The sequence below is a fragment of the Anoplophora glabripennis genome, unplaced genomic scaffold, assembly GCF_000390285.2.
Source record: "Anoplophora glabripennis isolate ALB-LARVAE unplaced genomic scaffold, Agla_2.0 scaffold17, whole genome shotgun sequence".
Classification (NCBI taxonomy): Eukaryota; Metazoa; Arthropoda; class Insecta; order Coleoptera; family Cerambycidae; genus Anoplophora; species Anoplophora glabripennis.
In genome coordinates, this window is record NW_019416231.1 from 453,009 (window position 1) to 477,935 (window position 24,927).

Genomic DNA, 24,927 nt, shown 5'->3' on the forward strand with positions numbered 1-24,927 from the left:
TCTCGGATAGTGACGTCAAGGTCGTCAAGAATTAAAAATGATTGTGTCTTACATAACACTTAGTAGGCTTTGGGATTAACGCCACGCCTATGATTTTTTCGTTTGCCGCAGTGCTCGAAATATGAGAAGAGATAGAACATTTTTAGTCCGTAAGAAACATGTAATTTTTATAAATAACGACCGTTTCAGTAATCTTTTAATGATCCTTTCAACGCTAGATGTAGTGTATTGTTGAATCGATTTAAATAATTCGAAGCTAGGTTCTATCGTAGAGAAAACCAGATTTCTATTTCAAAATAGTCCTTCAAATGATACATTAACTCCACCATATTTATCTAACACACGTGACAACAAAAAACCGTTATCTCCGTAACACTATCGCCCCATTATTTTTTCAAAGATAACATGTAAAAACAACAAGAGAATCCGTAAACAAACAGATCAAGTGTTACGCAAAGGTTTCACAACGCCTAGATATAGGCAACCTTCCGATCAAGGTCGTTGCTCCACGTGCCGCAACAACTTCTATGGTAAATGGGTCATATTCCGTTTACGCCAGTCTGATTAAAAGCAGATCGTGTGATACCTTTCTCGAAGTTTTTTAAATAATAATATTGAAAATAGTGTATTTAAGCACGTATTTAAGCTTTTTTTCGTATAAAATTATCAAATTATTCAAATGCAACTTGTAGGTAAGCTACCTACTATAAAAAATCAACTTTTGACAAACGCAGGGTATATTTCGTTCTTTCATTTGTTGAAGAATATACAGGGTCTAACAACAACGTTACAACAAAGTTCTAGAACTAATTTATCTCAACAAAATAAAAAAAACGAAGTAATTAGGTTATTCCTAACGCTCTGTGATAGCTCAGATAGAAAAAAATGAATAGGTATTCAATTCAATTAATGAGAAACAGAAATAAAAATGAATAAGTTGTTATAGGTACCTAGTCAGCTCAAGAAACAAAGAAAACAAAGTAGTCCCCTATAACAAAGGTCACTCCATTATTTTTCTGAATTAAAAAATTACAGTGTTTTACTACTTTGTATTTTTTCAAAGAGGTACCGAATTATGTTTTTCATAATTACCTCCCTTCTTTTATTCGCCCATTCAAAAGAAAGAACTACAATTTTCCTTAAACATTCCATTATATCAACGAATTTCCCCCCAAACCCTCGGCAAGACAGAAATTATTAATCATCTCTAAAGCCTCCTTTCTCACTAGACGTAATTTCGACTGTCAGCCGCCCACCCTTATTGCCGGCGCCGAAAGAAATAGAATTACCCTAAAAATACAAAGCCCGGAAAAAGGGATTTAACCCTTCTTAATGACAGGCGGTCGAAAAAAAAAAACGCTTTCGACCTCCAACAAAAAAAAAACTTAATCATTCCCCCCCTGGGAGCGACGCAGGGCTCTATTTCCGTGAGCCAAATATGGCTGTGATAAATAATTGCCATGGCAACGCGTTTGTTTTGATCGCTGTGGGCGGGTACGAACCTCACGTGTTACGTCGCGCTTAGGGAGGGATCCGCGGTTGTGGGCGGAGTCCGCGACGGCGGCCATCTTTGAAACGTTGACGTCAGGAGAGTGCTGGACTGATACGGCCTCTGTCGGTAGGTGGGTGAACGGTGTAAATCTGATTCCCGCCAATACTTCTGACCTTGAGCGGGTCCGGACTTAGTAAGTAACGTTTGATGTCGTGGAAGATAAACTTAACGTGACTTTTTTGGAAAGAACCAGTGTTTTGTTGTTTTAACACGTATTGGAGTGAGTCAAACGTCACAGAATATGTGTGAGTTTGAGTGAAGAAGGTATTTTCTAGTGGAGCCCAGCAGAACGAATTTAATTTGCATAATGTACCTACCTACCGGGAGTAAAAAGTTAATAAACGACAAAGAATGCCTCGGGAACTAAAATATTCACCGAGCTAGCAATTTTTACTTCAGGTATTTGATACGTGGAGATGTCGGGAAACGATGGAAATTTCCGGCATTATATTCACGAATCCTGCCGTTCCTGCTTGTTTTCCAACACATTTATTGCATAGTTGGAAGCTATTTTTCGCGCGAGCAACTTTTATTGCATTCTTTTATATCGTGTACGGGGCCTGTTCACATAACAGAGGAACATTTGTTGACAGATAGTCCAAGCCATAATTTTTAGTCTCTGTATTAAAGTTTGTTGTTAAAATTTACCCCCAGCAATAGTTTGTATCTGCAAGTCATTTTAGATTTAAGCTAAATCGAACATTTGCCAAGATTTAATTGGTACAGGTTATTCTTAATAATATAAACACATTTGCTTTGATTGTTTTATGTCCAAGTAAATTTAAATTAATGTTATTAATAATAACTAGTATTTAAAAAGATTAACACGACTTAATTACGTTTGCTCGTTTCGAATAACTGGAAAATACTAGATTCTGCATTGGAAACTTTCAGGGGACGCAACATGACTCGGCTGTTTCTCGAATAATAAATTAATAGAAAGTAACGCGAAGTGAGAAACGTTAAAGATTATGGTGAAAGGTCAACTTGTCCGCCGATCGTAAACATGAATAAAATTCCTCCACTGATGGCATAATGGATGTGAATAAATTATAATTGAAGTAATACATCGTTCGGCGCAACCTTGTCGACTTATACCTCGTTTCAGAATACTGAGAATTCGGGTAATATATGTCGGAGACATGGGGATTGGTTTGCTCCATTGTCTCCATCGAAATACACGGGTGATACAACTTATAAAATAATAACAATAAAAATAGTAATAATAATTATTATTTCATCAATCCGGGCTTTCAGTTTTATTCCGTTTGCAGGGGCGTTCCCTCGTGTATTCCTCTATCCTATCAGTTTTTACGAAACATGACCATATATGGAAGTATTTACAAAAGTTAGATAGTGATGGACTTTAACAACTCGTAAGTGTCTCATTAAGAACCAGAACAAAATCACTTAATTTTTCTATATTGAGTCTTCAAAATGTACTTGTTGAACCTAATACAGTTCATCCGTCCGGCAATCCATAACCTGTTGCGATTTTTTTATTTTGAGACATTTCACTGTCGGAATTTTTTAAATAAAATCTAGCTACGTAGTGTTTCTTAATAAGCACCATAAAAAACCTTAAGAAATGCAGATGATATTTTTATAAATGCAATGCCAATATGATTTTCCGAAAATATTTTGTAATTTAGATTGTTCCTAATTTACTGAAACGAGGTATACCTCTTATTTATTATTATGCGCAGCTGTAGGGTGATTATGGCCGTTGAATATTCATGGATAGCATCCTGATTTCTTGGAAACCTCATGAATAAAATACCGTTTTTGCTAACACCTTCCACCTACCACCATCAAACATTGCCGGCGGGTTTTATTTTAAAACAGTTTTACGACCAACATAATGACATATACCTAATACTATAATCTTAAAATTAGATTAGACGTGTTCTAATTCATATCTATAATCGACATTTGGCCCTATCCATTGCGGTTCTCCCAATCTTTTGAAACCTGGATTCTTTTCTTGGCTGTAACTTCCAGTATACCTTCTCGGTGACACTTTTCACTGAGGCTTTCAGTTGATATTGTTCTAATTGTTTTATTTTTAGCACTTTTGTGCTTTTATCGCGTCTAAGTTTGGCTAAAAAGCACTTTGTTATGGGCTAAAGAGCACTCTTGTAACAGTCACAGGTCAATAGTTAATCCTGGGTTATTTAGACGCAAGATTGATGATCTAGGTCTGAAGTTCCAACAATTTTATTATTTTAACAGAAACTTGGTATTGGTTACTTATCCGAGAGTCGACGTTCGAACTCACGTAGGGATGGCTCCGCCAACTTCTGTAATGGACTTTCGATACGGTTTCTGGCAAATGTCAGCCAAATTGTTTCTTTGGATATGGGCGATCTTTAAGGTCTTCTCGACCCGACACGGGGTCTGGCCAGATCTTAGATTTGTTTAAGTTAGCTTGGTATCAAATCTTAATTCGAATTTCATGGCATTTTTTCGAAAAAATAGCTTTTTTGTGCGTCTTGTCTCTCTGAATGTCGTTAGCTCTAACTGGGCGACTTCTGCGATTTTCGGAGCATCTCGCTCGACATTTCCTGAATCGTAGCGAAGCAGTTGCCCGTCATCGCCAACTCGATCTGTTCCTAGACTAGAAAATAAATAAATAAGTAACATTTCGCTTGGAAGTCGACATGTGCTCCGTACAAAGGTGCTATTTACAGGTTCCTACCTACACCACTCGAGGGCACGGCTGCCGAGAAGTGTCGTAAATTATGAACGCCTCGCGAGCAATGTAAATAAATTCAGTTTCCGTTGATGCCCGGGTGTTTGTTCTGCGTATACACAAACGTACCCGGGTATAAATAAACGCTGGCTTTATTTTTGAGGCGAATATTGTAAATTACGTTTGGCGTCCCGTCCCCGCTCCGAATGTCCGCGCTGATGGACGACTACCGATGCACACAAAATGCTAATTTGTGCATTTGCGTTTGTGCTCTAGTTTATGAGGCTGCAGAGACTGGTAGGCGGGCATGCCGTTTGTTCACAGGTAAATTTTATGCTGTATGGACCTATTAAGCTGTTAAATTAGATACAAGCAGAATGGGGGTGGGTAGAAAGTCTGTCCTCACTTTTGGAATATCAGAAGTGGGATATAGAACTCGCAAAGTGGAACAAAGTCGAAAGGATTCAGAAATAAAATTAATCGATCGAGTTTTAGGATACAAATACATCGGATCAGCTTTAGACCGTAATAACTTTGCTTTAAATTCTCTATGGAATACAGTAAAATAGATCGAATCACAGTCAGAAACTTACAAGCTTTCCTTAAATACTTTGAAAGGCCAAAATTTGCAAAGAATCAATCTTGCTGAATCAAGTGTAAAAAAAATCTTGTTTAGCTTTTTTATTATATTTTAACAAAAAAATATTCTGCCTCGAAACAATCTACAATAAACATTTACGGACTGTTGTGTAGGCGATGTTATATAACTTCAACTTGGAATATAACATGGCCGTTGTATGTATCCATTGTGTCTTGTTTATTTTTGTATTTACAGCTCGCTATACGCCTACTGGATACTGGTATACCGAATATGGCTCGCTAGTGGAACGACGAAGGTGTGTTTATACATATCTCAAATTGCCTCGTTGCATCAGATTCTGTTTTGATTAAAACTTTTCCTCTGAGCACGAATTAAATTCTAGAAATTTGCTTAAAATAATATATACTGTATACTGTAAACCTAGATGAGACAACAGCTATAAAGCAAAAGACTTATTCTCTTTCAGTTGGTTGTCGTTTGCAAAATGGCATCTCTTGAGGTGCTGCTTCAAATTTTGTGATAAAAAGAGGTCAGATTGAGACAAATCTGAACTGAATGGTTGGGTCCAGCTCTTAAAAGTTACAGTTGCGAAGGTTGAGTTAGATTTTGACCTTGTGAACTCACACCTTGTAGTGAGATGGACGAATTTGGTCAAATGATTTTATTAACATATTAACATATAACGTATAGAACAAGAATAATTCCTGCTCCGTGTCAAAAGTCAAGGACCACCTTTCCAGCTGAAGATTGAGCGCCAGCGTTTTTGGGGTCGGAGCATCCTTATGAACCCATTGCTTGGGCTCTAACTATGTTTCGGTATTCTAGTGATCTGCTCAAGCCACATCAACTATCACTATTGGTTAAAATCTGCATCCAAAGATTTCAAACGATATTGAAAAATTTGCTGCTCAAGCCGCCTGAAAACCAGATGTCGATGTCTCCATCAAGAAGTCGCAGAAGAAGAGCTGAGTCAGCACACATAGATATCTGAACCCTGACACTCACTACTATTCAATCCAGAAACAAGGAATTGTCAATTAGTACATCGATCATGTACCATTTGAAAGCCGGAAGCGAGGAATTAGGTATAGCTCCCACGATCTACTCTTACAGTTAGAGGAAAACGAACCATCTGAAGGAAAAAGAAGAGCTTCTGGCAATGACCTATTTGCTCTGTATACAAGGTTGTACCAACGAGAGAGACTATATTAAGGAAACATAATGTTAATGACATTTTCAAGAAAGATATCATTTCCCAAGATGAACATGCAAAAAAGTATACATTGGACAAGACTCGTCAGTACGAAGTTAACGGAGCAGATGTATCACTTGGAGAATAACAACATAGAAAGACAGCAGAAGTAATACCGGAATCTGGTGAGAGAGAAGGTTTTGGCCAATATTATAGGCATGTAATTAAAATGCAGAAGCTAATTTCAATCGAGACGAAGTACCAGGAACTTGGCAAGGACTCATCCGTAAACATCAAGGATACGAACCAATGACTACAAACCATGTATAGGAATGGCATGTTCAGATTCATTTAATGCACTTTGAAACGACGATTTTCAAGAGTTGTTATATCTACGATCTGCAAACATAACAATTACTTGTTCTTGAAGGTATTCCACTTCGCTATCAAAACTACCTTGACCAATATTTTACTTTAGCTTTTAAATTTCTCGAATCTCATTTTTTCTTGTAAAAGGCTTCACACATGCATAAAAAATTGCCACTGTTGATCGCTAGCAAAATTGTCGTCAGCACTGCTAATTCTATTGGCGGCTAGTTCCCTTCCTGGGAGATTCTTTTTCAGATTTCACATCCTATGGGTACAGCGAGCGTTTATGGCAGTCGATCACTATTATGCAGGAATTGCACAATGCCGGCTACAAACGTTTCCGTATTCGGTAATGATAGTAATAAACAAACGAGTAAATGGTGTGACGCAACCGTCTGTAACCCGCACCTGGATTAGCATTTCTATGGGAGAAGGAATTAAAAATAATTGCAAAGGACCGGGAGGGGAGAAACGCGCCATAAAATGCGAAAAATGTGCCGGCGTAGTGGCCTGCCCGACGGCCGCACGGAGAGATTAAATTCAAGGCCAATTACCATACAAGGCGTCCGCCCGACCGTACCCGCATAAATATTCGATAACTTAACAATCGTTTATTTAGCATAAATTATAAGGCTTTATCAAAATTGCAAATTACCGCTCGGTGAAAGTCTCGCGCTGGAATTATTGATTTTAACTCGGGAATACTATCGCATGCCGAGCCACGGGCGGGGGCGTCGCGGGGGCAGAATAATACGGGGTTATCCACAAGTCTAAGGCAAGGTATGGTCTTTCCGATCTCAATTGAAGACCAAAGAGCTAGGCAGTATGTATCAGGTTCGGTCGCTACACAGCAATTCGGCATCGAAATATTTGAAAAACTTGCTATTTAACCGTACCCATACACAGGTCTGGTCGAACTAAACGAGCAGGTGGTAGAAACCGCACCAACACAGCCGCACTGGGCGACTGGGCCATAAATTTCAGTTGTTGACAAATTGCCTAGCAGTGCAGTGCAGCAATGCGGAATTATTTTACTATTGATTATTTTTATTTAATAGACTTTTCTAACCTAAACTAACAACCTTTCCTCATCCTTTACTGGCAAGGATATGTTCATACATTCCTCTTAGTTCATGGCGAGCAGTATAATATACAGGGTGTGCCATTTAACACTCCCGCTGCCAATATCTCCGAAATGGAGAAATTTACTGTAGTTATGGAAATTGGGACTGTTAGGACCCTCGAACAGCTTCAAATTGTAGTTAGAACTGTTAGTTCAAATCTTTCTGTATAGATGGCGTGGCAATAGTAACAATTTTTTTGTTCCCTGGAATGTGGAAATGCAGTCCATCAGAAAGATCGTTAAATTTTGAGTAATTTTTGTAATATAAAGTTTTTCCCTATATTTCCTTGTTTTCGAGATATGTCGACTTCAACATGCAATATGATGTAACAGGAAAATCTATTATTTTATTTGAATCACACTGAGACATAATATTCTTTTAAAATACTGTTATAATGACTTTATTCACATCACATACTACTACAGAAAAAAAAATTGTACTATGGTAAATCTTATAAGGGGCAGAGACGAAACGTATTTTATCAAATGTTATTAAAAAATGCAGTCATAGGTGGCTCATGTCATTTGTTTAAAATAAAACATGTTTGACAGACGACACATATTAGTTTTCCAATAATTACAGTTTTATCAGCTTGCGTCTTTCAATTTAACTATACTTACTATTTATAAGATTTACCATTGTACAATTTTTTTTCCGTAGTTGATAATTTGTTTTTTCATAATTAATTGTTTGTTGGTTAGTATGTGATGTGAATAAAGTCATTATAACAATATTGTAAAAGAATATTTTATCTCGCTGTGATTTAGATAAAATAATAAATTTTCCTGTTACATCATACCTACAATTTGAAGCTATTGGAGGGACCTAACAACCCCAGTTTCCGGAACTAAAATAAATTTCTTCATTTCGGAAATATTGGCACCGGGAGTTTTAAATGGCACACCCTGTATTTTAATGAAAATGTAAATGTTTTTTGATATGTCATAACCAAAATTTACCATTAGTATAATACAATTGTTTGCGAAATAAATAATTGAAATATGTTACTGGCCAAATGAAAATAATAATATAAATTTTCTACACATTATATTTATATAACTTAATATTATTTTTTACCTTTAGCAGAAAACCTTTTAGGAACGCCTATGAAACTCATTAAATTTTATTGCTAGGCGTTTTTATTTTTATACATGTTCAATTGACTTCGGAAATACTATAATGGGTGTTTGTGTCAAAGTTAAAAGAAATAAAAAAACAAATTTTTTTTTTGTGTCTCTTGTGAAAATATGTTAGTGTTTTAAGAGCCCCCTCAAAAAATCAGCTCAAGAAAATTTTTTTTAAAGGTCATGATTTTTTAAAATCTCCAAAATCCTTCAAAATTGATTGATTTTTTTAAACTTTTTTCTCATTATTTTATCATTTCCTAGGTTGAAAAAAATCTTGATTCTGAAAATTTCAAATCGATATTTTAATTTCTAAAGGTTATTCATAATTATTTTAACTTTAAAAGTAGTGTACCTTAAACTGTTTTCGAGCGACCTCTAAAAATAAATATCAACGAACTAATAATTTTTTTTATTGAATTTGATGAACAAAAGAATAGAAATAAATCACGAGACACTTAAAAAATTTCTCCACGTAACATTTACTACCGCACTGTGAGTATCAAATATTTATAATTTTGAAATTTTTTAAAATTTAAGTGTCGTGATTTATTTCTATTCATTCATCAAATTCAATAAAAAATAATTATTAGTTCGTTGATATTTATTTTTAGAGGTCGCTCGAAGACATAAGTAGAGATGTTTTAAAATCTTATGAGCTTTGACCTTCATATGCGCAGAAACATAATTCCGACCGTCGCCTAAATTATTCTGCGTCCTAAAAACATTATTATTATTCACAGTCTCTCTCGAGCTCTAGCGTAAACAAGCCTTTGATCCGATTACAAATATCATAATAAAATGCCCTATTCTTTATTATTTTAATTTAAACAATAAAAATATATATAACGAACGTTCGCCAGTTGACTTTATTGATGCCCGAGCGCCTTAGTTCATGTCTACTTGTAATGATGCACATGGTCTAATTCTGAGTCAATGTTTTCACAACGAGCTAATTAGAAGAATTATGGGGATACGCCACGCCTTTCGCGTATTTCGCGGCTCATGAGATATTAAAAGACCTCTACACTACTTTGAAATTATGAGTGACAATTAGAAATTAAAATATCGATTTGAAATTTTCAGAATCGAGATTTTTTCAAATTAAAAAAAAAAGAATGAAATTTTTGACGATTTTGGAAATTTATAAAAATCTTCAGCGTCCTCTAAAAAAATTTTTTTTGAGCTGATTTTTTTAGGGAGCTCTTCGAACATGATTAACAAATTTTCACAAGACACGAAAAAAAATATTCGTTTTTTTTTTGGGCCACCCTAATATGTATGTAATGATTATAAAGGGCCGCTGATATTTTTTTATAATTTTTAAGGAAATGAATTTCAAAATTCGATATCTCGAAAACGGTTAATTTAGGTACATAATGTGCTATATAAATTTTGTTTAGAATCTCGAGAATAATTGAAGTATGGAATAATATACAGTGTGTTCTATTAAAGGAAAAGCAACTTTGTTTCGTCATGAGTCATGACTCTTTGACTGATCCTGCACACTTAATTATTCTTTATTATAACAGATTTTAAAAAACCCTAAAACGTTTGTGTCTTAAGATTTTTCGGTAGCTTTCTTTAGGAGATAATCGACCGTAACAAGGCTATTATGGATTTACTGATAGGCACGCAAAAAATTGACCTGGCACGAGCGTGTCGGTGTTATTTTCCTTCAACGTCCGGCTCTCCCCAAGACGGAAAACTCCCCCGACCTTGAAACATTTCCCAAGAACTTTTCCAGGCGAACTTGGCAGTTTCGCCGAAGTTTGCCGTAATAAAACGTCGGAGTCGTCGGAATTTTATTTACGCCCGCCCTAACTTTTCAAGTTTATCACCCGGCGAGAGATGACACGAAAAGGACGGCCGGAGATAAAGTATTTGATTGATAAGGCGGGAGGAAAGCGGGGAATGCAAAGTAGGAAGAAACTTTAATGTAAAACCCACGCTGTTCAGACAGGATGCGGTACACGCAGACCGAGAAAAATAAACAACGGAGTGCCGCTATCACGGGCGTTGTACAGGGCGGAGTTCCAAGTGCTCAAATTCAATAGCTAAATGCCAGTTGACTGCAAAATATTTCGAATATGTTTTTGTCGTAAAGAAACTACGTCTTTGTCACTTGTAGAGTTTAATCCAATTTTCAAAAATTGCGGAAATACTGAGCAAATTGAAAGAGGAAATTGAAGAAACCCAGGTCATTTCCGAAAGGGAGCTCGGAAGAAGAAGAAATGACTGCAGAAATGCGAAGTAACAAATTTACAAACTGAAAACCCGATGAAATTGCCTGTACCTTTCCGCTCCTCCTGACTCCTTATCCTAAGAACTGTTTACGTGCCCAAGTACTGCCAGGTGCGGACACGCCTTAACCCGAACACCTGTACCGTTTACCGCCGGCAAAGAAACCGAACCACCAGCAACCCCGAGGCCTGGCGGACCTGTCGACGTCGGACGTTCGACCTTCGTGTGACCCCTGCGCCCAGCCAGTACGTCGGGTCGGATGATAGCTAGATTGTCGACATGTATTATGCAAATGCGATGCCCGGCTCGCGGCGTTGAATAATAATGGGGCGAATTAAATAATGTGCCAGAATTACGCGCATAATATTGGCGGTGCTTCAGCCACTACCGCGCTTCGCCTGCTCTATTAAAAGGGCGCTGGTAATTGCGGGGATTATCCGGACGGGGCTCGGGAAAAAATCCGGGGATCTGAGGCGGTGTGGGCGGCCCTTCATCGGGTTTAGGAAGGGACGAGCCTGCTGCGAATGAAGAAATATATTTTTTAATAAATTACCACAGAGTACAGAGTGCTAAGTTTAACTTGTATGTTATATTTAACCGATTAGCTCAAAATTTAACGGGGATTTTGCACTAGTGCAATAACCAGTGCACTAGTGTAGTTCGTCAACACATTAGTACAGTTATCAGTAGGTACATTGGTATAATTCGTCAATACACTAGTGCACATGAGCGCACTACTAGAATTCTTCAGTATACTAGTGCAATTATCAGTACACTAGTGCAGTTCGTCAGCACATTAGTGCATGTATCAGCGCACTAGTGGAATTCATCAGTACACTAGTGTAATTCGTCAGCACATTAATGCATGTATCAGCGCACTAGTGGAATTCGTCAGTACACTAGTGCATGCATCAGTACACTAGTGCAATTCGTCAGTATACTAGTGCATGTATCAGCGCACTAGTGCAATTCGTCAGTACACTAGTCAGTACACTACTGCAATTCGTCAGTACACTAGTGCATGTATCAGCGCACTAGTGCAATTCGTCAGTACACTAGATCAATTATCAGTACACTACTGCAATTCGTCAGTACACTAGTGCATGTATCAGCGCACTAGTGCAATTCGTCAGTACACTAGTGCATGTATCAGCGCACTAGTGTAATTCGTCAGTACACTAGTGCAATTATCAGTACACTATTGCAATTCCTCAGTACACTAGTGCATGTATCATCGCACTAGTGCAATTCGTCAGTACACTAGTGCACGTATCAGCGCACCTGAACTTTCAATTGTCAGAGCACTAGTACTCAATTATCAACTCAATAGTGCAGTTATCGGAGCACTAGTGCAATTATTAGGATATTTTAATTAATATGACATTTCAACATTATATGATTTATTCTGTCGTTGCAGGTGCTGGTGGAGTACGACGACGTGGAGTGGCACCGGCGCGAGTGGATCAGCGTTTACAAGGAGGGCCTCTTCCAAATGTTCATGGTGGAGCAGGCCCTGGTATGGGCGCAGCGCAGGGACCCCTTCACCCCTACGCACGGCACTGCCCTGTGGCCGGCACTCGTGAGTATTCCCATTACAGTTTGTTTTTTGTTCGCTTATCCGTCGTGGCTGGGGGCGAGGCGTTTTTAGTGCTGACGGGCGCGGTGTTATTTTTCATTCGGTAAATTATGTGATCATTCCATTCGCGTGGAATGCATCCTAAAGGTCTTTTTTTTAACTGTAGAAAAGCTCCAAAAGAGGTTTATAACCGATAGATGGCGATAGTGTACTTAGAAGTTTATAATGTTTATGGTATCTATACAGGGTGTTGTACAAGCTCTGTCCTAGAGCTTGTAGAACACTCTGTATAGTTACAATGCGACTATTTCGTTGTACATCAGTATGCATCTTTCATTGTTATAGTATACAAGTTCTGACATAATCCTATACAATGTTGTATTGTAGTATGGAAAAGCAGTAAATTAAACTTTGTCAACAGATCTAAAAAAAGACGAACTTCTGCGTTCCTATCCACTTACATAACGAGATGTTACTTATGTCTGTTTACGGGAAACTAGAAACCGGACTAAAAATACCAGCTTACGCAGACGCAAGGATAAATATTTGCCGAGAAGATTATTTTTTACGAGCGATTGCCGTCATCGGGGATTGATAAAACGCCTTCGTGGTCGCGTTAATCGTATATTTCCGATGTCCTTGCGATTCTTCTGCGGTGATCTATCAGCAGGGGGAAACGGCCTTGGCACAATCATAGATATATCGCGCGGAAAAATTGCCTTCAGATAAGGATTAATATCAAGATTTTTTTTTTCATTCAATTAACCACCGATGTTTTATGTGTAATAGCAATAAAATTCAAAACATTCGTTCCGCTCGGATAAAATCGTGTTTCGTAGGTTTGACAGCTTCGTAACATTCCTTTGTTACATCAGAGCATAGAAGTGTCACTATATACTACTTGCAAAAGGTATATACCTAACACTGGAAATGTAAAGAAAACGCTTTTGATTGCTTTGAAGTTGGCAACTGACATTTTCTTTTATTTGAACTTTATTACATTGTGTGTAGGGGTAGACAAAGTGGCATTTGATGTTTTCTCCTACAGGAATTATTTCCAAAGTTCTCGTAGTCAAGTAAACTTCAATTCTTATGTATCTGTGACTTATAGTGGGTCTTATTTTGTTACGGTTTCAGTTTTACGATCGTGATAATTTCAAAAATATCCTGTAACTATCAGAACGACGGCAACAAGTCGAAACAAGAAAACACCACACTATTCCCCCATTGTGCGGGGTAATAGCTTTTTTTTAAGACGATTAATTCGAAATTTCTCAATTTATTCTGGTATTCCCTCGAACGAACGTAACTCTTTTTTTCGAGTGCATAAACACGAACGCAAACAATCCATTAAAATTCAAGGCGAGGTCTTTACTAGAATCGCAATTAGAATCGCTGTATTTGTGGTCGATGACTCATCCTATGCACCATTCAATCACGACAAACGGAAGGTGGATTATTTTTAGAGATAGTGACAGATAATCGGTTCGTGCGTCGAGCATCAAGCCTGGGAATTTGACCTTAAGACAGAAAAATCGTGTCAGATAGAACACTATTTTAGTTATTATCACGCAAATATGTATGTCGCACTTTTCACTACAAAATTACTTTAACGATAAAGAAATATACTGAAGCCCATCTCAACAAAGTGCGATGCTGATAAAAGTATTTTAATATATTTAACAGTTATTTTTAAATTTGTAAGTGACGCCACTGCTTTCGCATGCAAATGTCAAACTGTGACAATATGTAACGTATAATGCTGGAAACCTAACCTCAAAAAAGCTATATACAGTGCTTTCGAAAAGTAACGAATAAATTCATTATTTTTTAAATTGAGAAGTTTTCGAAAAAATCCCTTGGCGCGTCGATTTTGTTTTTAAAAAAGGCACTTTTTGACATACGAGCCATATTTGTGACGTCGTTGTTCGAAATAGGACGTCATCGACAATTTTTTTAAATAGCAACCCCCAATTTTGACCATGCCATTTGAAAGAGCGTGCATACACAGATCATGAAAAATTGTAGTGTTACTAACAAAAATTTCAAGAAAATAATGTTTGAAGATTTGAAAATTTAAGTTTCACAATACTGAAAACGATAATGATTATGTAAAAATCGACTAAATTAAATGTTCAAATTGTGCACCGTTGGCTGCCTGACAGTAGCCAAGACGATTAATAAATTCTTTTTGGACATTATCAATAACTTCAGGGGTATACGATGTATCTCGTGACGAATTCTTGCTTTTAAATCTAAATTAACCGGTCTAGTAACGTATACTTTGCTTTTTAAGTATCCCCACAAGAAATAATCTAGGGGTGTCAAATCAGGCGATCTGGCTGGCCACTCAATCGGCCCCCTTCTCCCTATCCAACGATTCGGGAACAGCTCGCCTAAATAAGCACAAACAGGTGTTGCATAATGGGGAGGTGCACCATTTAGTCGATTTTTACATAATGATTATCATTTTCAGTATTGTGAAAATTAAATTTTAAAATCTTCAAACAATATTTTCTTGAAATTTTTGTTATGTAACACCATAATTTTTCATGATCTGTGTTTGTAGAATGACACGCTCTTTCAAATGGCATGGTCAAAATTGGGGGTTGCCAGTTAAAAAAATTGCCGATGACGTCATATATCGAACAACGATGACGTCACAAATATGGGTCGTATGTCAAAAAGTGCCTTTTTTAAAAACAAAATCGACGCGCCAGGGGATTTTTTCGAAAACTTATTTAAAAAATAATGAATTTATTCGTTACTTTTCGAAAGCACTGTATATTAAAATGTCTTCGGAAAAAAACGTTTTTGACAAGAAAATTTGAAAAATCTGTTTAGTATTTATTCATAGTGATTTGTAATTGTATATGTGTTGAGGTAATTAATTAACGCCCTGTATATTTCCCTTGCGACTTAGGACTTTTTAACGAACTTATTTTGTACTCACGAGAGCGTTTATTAGAAATTTCCACCAGTTTCGAAGCCTTGGTCCGCGCGAGGCACAATTCGAGACTGTAGGAACGGTAGAGGTCGATTGGAGGTGAAAAAGTTGCACGATCACGTTCCGCGCAAGATCTCGATTGCAGGCGTCGTTTACGGTTCGGGATTAAATGAAAGTTTAGATTTAATTTCGAATTAGCTCCGACCCCGTTTCGGTAATCGAAACGACGAAACAAAGAACGCCGTTCGCGTTCTCCCGGTGTATAATCGAACTTGAACTTTTTTGCGGATTACGTAAATTGCGGTGGTCCGAAAAAGTTTCGCTGCTGCATTGTCTGGTTGCGGTAGAGTGTTTGAATAAGTGATCCTTCAGATCTCTAGACATTAAGTATCTCTGTTGTACTTTCTCTAATTGAATATTATAAACAATGTGGATATTTAGAATCTTTACGTTCTGAAAGTCCTTAGAATCACACAAAATATAGCCTAAATTTCTAAAAGCAGAATTGGTTAGTAACTAATACCGAGGTCAATAAATTGCGTATTTATTAAAAAATATTCACCAATTTTATAATTAATATTAGAGTTGTTTTGCGCTGTTTGTAGGACACAAATTTTCGTTCAAACACCAACTATATAAGTTGTCAAGATTGTTTTGTAATCTAGTACAATTAATACAAATTTCAACTCCCAGGAACTTTAAGTCGCCCACATAGAGTAAATAATTGACCTCCAGACACTCATAGTTCATTAATAAAAATAACAAACAGCTGTGCCCTCATGATTAACCCTTGCGGAACACCTGAATATTTTGATCTATTATATAAACTTTCTTCGTGTAACAAATTAATAATTACAGATAATAAAGTTATTCTGCTTTATTTTTAGGCAGGAGAACGATTTTTTTATTTCAGTCTTAAATTGCCACTTTGTTATTTAATTAACTTGCAATGATTTTGAAAATACCACTCTTAGAAGAAAACCATAATTGCAAGAGCCAAAAAATAGGTGCTTATCCTAGTTTGACAAAAGAATTTAAATTGACATTATAACAGTAATTGAAAATATAATAAAGTTGTTTCAATTTAACTTCAAAGAAAGTAATTTCGTCTTTTTAAAATGTTTTGATGTCATCGGTACCAATTGATTAATCTATTACTTTTTTTTTACCAACGATATAACGGTTCAAACCATGTTATTGCGTAAAACGTCAATGCGCTTAAAATTCGAGAAAGTGGATCCTATCGCAGGTGATAAAACAATGCATTTAGAAATATATTTCGAAAAGTGCAACAAATTTTTTCAATTATCGGGTTAATTGTGGTTTCTAAACGTTTACAGCTTTTTATAGCGCACATTTTATTACTTTTTACAACAGCCAATAATAATAAACGTTTTAGATATACAGAATGTTGTGTAACATCGGCAACACCGCATAATTGGTCTCAGTACGCGGGAGACGCAATTCAATTCATGCAAATTTTGGTAAAATTGTCGATAATTTTCCATGCACTGGTGGTATTACTACTGATAATTTTTTGTTTTAGACAACGCAATAGTTTTAGAACATCTAAACAAGATGGGAACAAATCACTTCAAGAAAAAATAGCATATTTTTACTTCTTATTCATCATTTCAATATTTTTATAGTTTAGATGGATTTCCTTGTTCTGTCATTGTCTTACTAAAAGTACGATTTCTTGTTTATAAAGCGCCTATTTCTCTACCTGCATAGAAAAAAAAAACATTTCTGACGATCGCACTGGCTGCTGTCACATATATCATCGAGTCGAGACTATTTTTACCCAGAAATATCTGGGTTTATTTAAATATCGAAGTGCGTGGGTTACCTTTATTGTTCGTAAAAGATTTTTTTTGGCCGACCATTCATAAATATTTATTTTGGTACGCCTGGCTACAAAAATGGATATAAAGCTGTGTGGGAGGTACCAAAATAAACGCATCGCCAAGAAAAAAAAATTGAAATTAAACAGTATTCACAGAAAATAATTTTGTGTTTGAACTGAAGCCAAGAGTTTGTATAGTATACATCATTTTATAAATAAAAGTTTTATCGTCTTAAAAAAATGATTTATAGTTATTGTTTTTATTTGTATGTGTTATTCGCTTATTTTTGAAAACATACAATAAAATGCAAATATTTGCACATTTTAATGTAAAGTAAACACATTTTTTTATGTAAAGAAATATCTTTTTGTATGTACTTAACAGTTGAAGCGCAGTAATAGGTAAACATGTGTAGGTAAATATATAAAAAAATAAACATATAACTTGTAACCGGACGTAATGTTACACAATCTCTCAGTAATAAACAAACACTTCAATTAACCAGCGTTTTATGATGATAAATAACATCTCTTCGAACTGTATTTTGTAAACATACAGGGTGTCACTAAATAAATGCATGAAACTGTCTAAAAGATCAAAAGTCAAACAATAATTACAAATTCAGTTTCATTTGTTTTTATGGTAATTTGATAGCCTTGTATAGAAATGTAACGCCTACATTTCTCATATCTCATATTCATATTCATATCTTTTTAAAGTGCGATTTTCTCGATGGCCCACTAGACCCAACCAGCGTAAATAAACCAATTGTTTTCCAAGGAGCAGTCGATGGTTGATCCGGCGATAGAACAGATAAGAGGAGTAATATGGGTCGACCAGCGAATTCAAGCAGTAAGACCGTTGCTAAGAAAACCAGAACCAGATGTTTGTTTGACCCACATCACGACCGGGAAGTGCAATTTGTTTAAATTGCCGTCGAGTGGAATAAGAGTTAATTTGCGGATGTCTGTGGGGTCGACCGGGGCAGATTTAATCGAAGTCGAAGACGGTAGTGTCGGAATTGTTTGTAGAATTAAAAAATATACGGGGAGATTCATTAAGAATGGGCAATCTCTGAACTGGAGATGCCGCGCACCAAAATGTGATGATTATACAAATGTCGCAGGTTTACGAGATACAGGGTGTTGTTCTAAATTGGAATTTTGATGTGAAATTTCTTAATAATTTTGGAATTTTTAGCAGAATCGACTCGAAAATTGGTAGCTTTATGTTTTTTTGGTATGAGAATTACGAATTACGCTGAATTTGGCACTATCTATACAGGGCGTTAGTTACACCCTGTTACTTCAGTATATCATAACACATTTTTTTTGTCTAATGAACTATGACTATAAAGTGTGTCTAAAAATCTAAAGGCAGTTTAATTTTACATAGAAATGATATTCTTTCTTTTCTTTAAATCATCGAAACTTTAACGCCTTTTCAATTATTGCATTTTAAAAGTTCAACGTAAAATCGCATTGGCCACCGTTATTGCTTTGACTTTTTTCAAGTAGGCTTCTGTCGGCACATGTCAGTTTTTTGTGTCAACAAATATTTGACAGTTTTGCGTTGAGTTAATAAGGGTTTAGTAAGGATATCTCTTATTTTTCTAATTTAATAATTATTTGTAGCAAAAATTCTAATATCAAAAATGCCAGGACATAATGATTTTTCTCACAGTGAAATGCATGATACGATTTGTGTTTTTGCTCAATCAAATCTTAGAATTAGTGGAAACAGAAGGTTTACAATTATACCCAAATCAAAGACAAATCAAGAACTGTTCAGAAATATTTACAATCGCCTAACTTTCTTCCTTAATAGAAAGGCAAAAAGATAATGAAATAGAACGTTACGTGGGTTCTGTTCATAACTTTTGATCTAATCAATATTTTTTGACGCTCGAGGGCTAGTTTTGTAGGTCTTTTGAAGACAAAAAAAGTACTTCACTGTTTTCTCGTGGAAATTAACGGAAAAAAGTTATAAGTGAGAAACGTGAATTTACGTAAAAATTATACAATTAACCTGTAAACAATCTTCCCCCCATTTTTATGACTGTGGAAACTAATATGTTATTGTACATAATATTTAGCATCTATAGTGATAAATTCAGCTTGCCGAAACAAAAATTCGTGTCCAACTCTATATTTCCAACAGGTTGTGTCACTAGATTTTTTCCATTTCGCCCCACTCCACCCTACCTCTTCTTGACCGTACGCATCACTTTACCGGTTATTTATAATAACCACCGGTCGTTTTACGACGAAAATTGCCTCGATATCAGTGACTCAAACACGGTATTTATCTTTTGCACAACCAGAATGAAAATAAGTTTTAAAATCGGGACCGAAAAAAAAAATAAATCATGCTCACGGACGACGGGGCAGCATAATAAAGCGCGAGATTTATTCGTTGGGAAAGGTTCCAGAAAGTTTGTTTTCTGGGAACGCATAGTTTCGTGGCAAAACAGATTGCTTTGCAGGAATCTTGTTGATCCAGACTTCTTGGCATGAACTGGGACCCATAAATAAATTCATTGTGTAAATACACCTGGGAATGTGCCGAATCGAATTTAGGAACCAGATAAATTGATCTAGTTTAACACGGTTGAAATATTGAAAAATGTATGCGAAGTGTATGCCAAAACATTTGTACATAAACTTGAGCAGTTAAAATGATTAATATGTGCGATGCCTCTCCAGTGTTTTGACGATATTCGCCGTAGATTAACAACAATTCTATAAGTACTCTTATCATTGTATCACAAGTCAAAAAAGTACAACTGAAACGCCTTACCCTCGTTATTTACTTAGCTGTGGGATTTTGTGTAAACAAAACATTTAACCGACATTTCGACCGCAGAGACCTTGACTAATCGTGGAAAAATAAGGTCAAAATACCTGCCACGGCACAAACGAGTACACATACGAACTTGTTAATTTGCTAGACGTATGTTAATTGCATCGGTTGTTTGTTTGCCGAAGTGATTTGCATAAATTACAGGCAGCAGATGTGTGAAATACTTCGGGTTCGTGGTGTAGGTTAAAATTTTTGGTCTCGTAAAATTTGCGAAATGAATATTCTGCCGCGGAAACGTTGAGAATGTTACAGAAGGCCTTCAGTGATGAAAAAAAAAATTACAAGTGGTACAAAGACTTGCAAACGGGTAATAATTTGTTCGGGATTTGGGAAGAACGATTATGATTTGAAAATAATTTAATTGCCCTGGTATATTTCGTTGCGTGTGAAATTTAAATAGTTTACTAGCATCTTCAAGGACTTCACCGCATGGTAAGGTGTATGCGTTGAGTCACACACCACTGTATGCATTATTTAAAAAATCTAATGAATAACGATCGTAAATCCTCGCTGTAAAAATGCGAATTACCGATTCAGTATACATAAACCACCGCCTCATAAATATTTATTACGCCGGACTGAAATAGCTTGAATGTTTTTTTTTTATTCGGGCGATCCGAATGGTCAAGGCGAACCTCCGTGCCATGACTGAATTGCCCGCGCGCGTAATTGTTGCGGTATAAATCCTTGCCAGATACATATTTATGCATTTTTTTTCCTTTGCGTGAAATTTTCGTCTAAAAATACGGACGGGCTAATCGTCGCTTCAAGGCCCGAATTTGAAGCGGTCTTGTTTAAATTGGCCGGGTAATTAAACGAGCAGGAATTTGTCTGTGTAGTCGTCGACCTACTCTGATCCCGTGAAAGTCATTTCAAAGTCACGAGTTTTTTATTTCGGGGAATAGATTTGTAAAATTATTGTCGCTGTCGTGAATCTGATTAGCATTGAGAAGCTTTTTTCACAATGTTTTTTATGTTGAGCATTTCAATATAAAAATATTTTTTCAAGGTGTTAAGCAACACAGATAATTATTGTAAATAAAGTATTTGAGTTGTTATTTTCTTTTTACATATTCAGTGGTGACCTTCGAACAGCTTTATTGAGGCAACGTATTCGTAAATAATTTTTTATTAATGAAACTATATTTCTTCTTCGGAATGAAAATCTTCAATTTTAAAAGTATATGAAATGCAATCCCTGACTTACTCAATTGAAAATATGCATCCTATTAATTAATTTTTAGCAAACAATGCCTTTTATTTATGCAATTTAAAGTATAGTCTTTCCGATCTCAATTGAGGACCAAAGAGCTAGGCAGTATGTATCAGGTTCGGTCGCTACGCAGCAACTCAGCATTGAAATATTTGAAGAACTTGTTCCCATATTTATTTAGCCATACCCATATACAGGTCTGGTCGCCCAGAAAGCGCGCGCGGGCAAACGACGCACAAGCACAGCCGCACTGGGCGACCGGCCATAAATTTCAGTTGTCGACAAATTGCCTAGCAGTGCAGTGCAGCAGTATGGAATTTGGGGTGATTCAGGTAATTTTATTTTATTATGGGCACCTTCTATTAATCATTCATATTACAATTGCCAAAGGGAGAAATAAGGGGGATATTTTGTTTACTAATATTATTATAATATGGCATTTTGGAGACCTTCGTCAACTGGTTGTTGATGAAACAGATTTAGAATTTAAAAATAAAGATTTACATGTTCAATATCGGCGTCTCATTTTAAATATTTACAATTGTTCAAAAAAGGAAGAAAATGAAAAATCAGCTAAAGAAATTATAAATACAATTCACATATTAACTATAGATTCAGTGTCCACAATTTTTCGTGTTATTAAACAAGGTGTTATAGAAGAGGAAGCAAAAAATAAAAATTATATACTTATTATTATTTTTTACCTTTAGCGCAGAACTTGTTTAGGGACGCCTATGAAACTCACTAAGTTTTATTGCTAGGCGTTTTTATACAGGGTCGGAAAGTCCCGTTTATATACATGTTGAACTGACTTCGGAAGACTATACTATATCCACAAGAATCATTTATTCTTGTGCTATATCTCTATTAAAAACGTATAAAACAATTTTTTTCTTTTCAGACGTTCTCCGCTATAGTTTCTACAGTAGATATACCTACACATCTCCAGCCAGTAGAATTTTTGGTAGATAGAGAATTAGCCTTCAAAGACTACAAACTTCTAGAGCCTTATCAGGTAAGAACTATTCACTTACTTTACAATCATGTTGTTAGTTTGATTAGAAGGATGTTGTTCGTTATTATGTCTTTTGGCTATTTGTACTTTTGTTATTGGTGAATAATTTTTCCCCAACTTGTGGGGATGCAAAATACGACATATTTGTGGGAGTCGGCATCAGAAAGACTACATGCTAGACCTTTTATTGCGGTGTCTCGTCTTGAATGAGGATCACAACAAACTTCCCATAGGTAGAAGGGCATTTACTCACGTACGAGTCAATTTGATTTCGCACTTGTTTAGAATGTGATAAACATTTTGAACACTTATTATAGCGGTACAAATTTCTAGGATTCTTTTTTAAGTGTCTTAGGAGACTTCTGGATTCTTAATGGGTGACGCTGCAAGAAGCAACTACTCTGCGGACTAATGCTTCGATCAGCATTGATTTATACCAACAAATACGATGCTATTGCGGAAACAACTACTCTTACTCTCAAAGATACTTAGAATTCGCTGCTCTTTCCAATTTGGTAACATTGCTTTAAGGCAAAGGCTCTAGGAATATTACCGAAATGTCCCAAACCTGTTCCCACTGCCACTATACAGGGTGTAAAAGGTTTGACTGTCATTACTTCAGCATGACATAGAGTAATCATAAATGAACAAAAAAGTTGTACATATATTACAGGGGCGTAGGATTAACAGTTTTCAAAATACAGCGAGTATTAATATTGAGTTTCATCACAATGTGACAACAGCGCTTAACCTAACGCTACACAGCCGACGCATACCATCTTCGAATCGTGCACTCGCTGGAAAACACCCCAAGAAAAGGAAATAGTGGTACGCAAAAAACACTCAGACACGGTCCAATTCCAGATACCGTCTGAATTGAGTATTGCTGGATAATCATTGTATTTTATGGTATTCTACGAACGCAGTTATGTCGATATTCCTTAATTAATCGAACTTTTATACGTTAAGCTGGAGATTTTGATTTCTTTCACGGTAATGGTTGAGTTTAGGACCCCCATGTCATATAAGGTTTATAAATTAAGACAGTCAAACTTCTCACACCCTGTGTACGATACCTATACGTAATTATAACCATTTTGGAAACCTTTTTAACTCGAAGCCCGTCCCGCTGCATGTGAAACGAACCGCATCGGGTTCCATGAAGACCGTACCCTAATTGACCAATTGTCTCGTCGAGAGGCATTAATTGAGCCCGGTATTAAATTATGGCTCTTTCGGGGCCTCCCACCAACAAAGCGCGATGTGGATATAAAAAAAAATGCAGCCCCGGGCGGGGAAGTAATCGCCGTGCCGCGAAAAAAACCCGTTTCGTTTCGGAGAGAACGTGAACAGTGACCCGTTCCGTAAAAAACGAAATGGAATTAATTAGCGTGTAGTAAGATTCCTCGTTCTCGCGTCGACGTTCTCATCTCTCATGCCCATGTCGTACGGTCAGCGGGTGGCCTTGGGATCGAGGCGGTTGCGTGGCTAACTGGCTTTACAATCCTAACAATGGTGCTGAAATTTGTTTTTTTTTGTTTCGTGATATTAATAGTGGTCACGAATGACCAACCATTAAATTTATTCTATTCTTAAATGCTACCAAAACTGGTGATCGAGAGATTGCCCAGGTTGCACGGGTACACTCCAAGTATACTTTGGCTTTGCGTTAATGTACAGGGTGTCTCAAAGTTCGCGTCTCGGGCCCGTAACAGACAAACGAGAAACGACAGCAAAAATCTGTTTAGATGGCGTGAATATGAAGAAATGCACACCATATTTTCAAATTTTATTAACTATTTACCGCGAAAAATGTTAAAATTTGTTCACCATCTAATCAGAAATGCAATGATCTTGAATTTTAGCGCTTTACGGAAACGGTTAGGTATATGAAAAAAATATGAAGAGCTAAAATTCATTACTTGTAAACTAATAAAACAATAAAAAATCACCGGTGTGAAAACAGCAACCAAAGATAACAGTCGATCTCTCCCGAACGATATCATGGATATATACGCTTTGATGGATGTGGTTAATTCCAATTTACCGTCGCGACGGCCCGGCTGGGAACCGTAAATGGAGGATTTGGTTGCCAAACAACTAACAGTTTCTTTCTAGTATCTGCTTATGCCACGCTTTTGTGGATATATCTCTCTTACAGTTAGAATCGAATCGAAGACTATATTGTTGTAATTGCAAGGAAAGGATATATCCAAGGAAGTAATCATATAATGGTACTTCACTGGAAAGATAAATTTTTGGATTATATCTGCGGAAATAACGGTCTTGCAACAATGCAATTGATGCCATCGGATTGGCATATCAAATTTGACATGAATCAAAAATACATAAAAATATTATATAGGGACATTTTATTGTGTATCATAGTACAAAACACCCTGTAGGTATGTGTTAATTTTTTAATTTTATTTTACAGAATTCTTTCGAGTTGAAACACGTTAATTAGCCACGAACGCGGTGAAATATTTTCCGGAACTAGAAGCAACAAAACAAGTCGAGAAATGACGGAAAACCGGTGTCGCTTTCGCCTTGTATCTTTGACACATGA

General features: G+C 36.4%; 1 protein-coding gene across 8 annotated transcripts in view; it reads left to right on the forward strand.

Moving 5' to 3' along the window:
- The window catches only part of LOC108917842 (probable JmjC domain-containing histone demethylation protein 2C), a 322,212-nt gene that overhangs the window by 70,003 nt on the left and 227,282 nt on the right, over positions 1-24,927 (forward strand). For 7 of the 8 annotated variants that reach the window (XM_023455245.1, XM_023455246.1, XM_023455247.1 and 4 more), the window contains exons 2-3: positions 12,316-12,477; positions 22,245-22,358. In XM_023455245.1, coding sequence (XP_023311013.1) covers positions 12,316-12,477; positions 22,245-22,358 — 276 coding nt within the window. Of the gene's footprint in view, positions 1-12,315; positions 12,478-20,526; positions 20,563-22,244; positions 22,359-24,927 lie in introns of those variants that run through there. The other variant, XM_023455254.1, reaches the window with a different exon arrangement.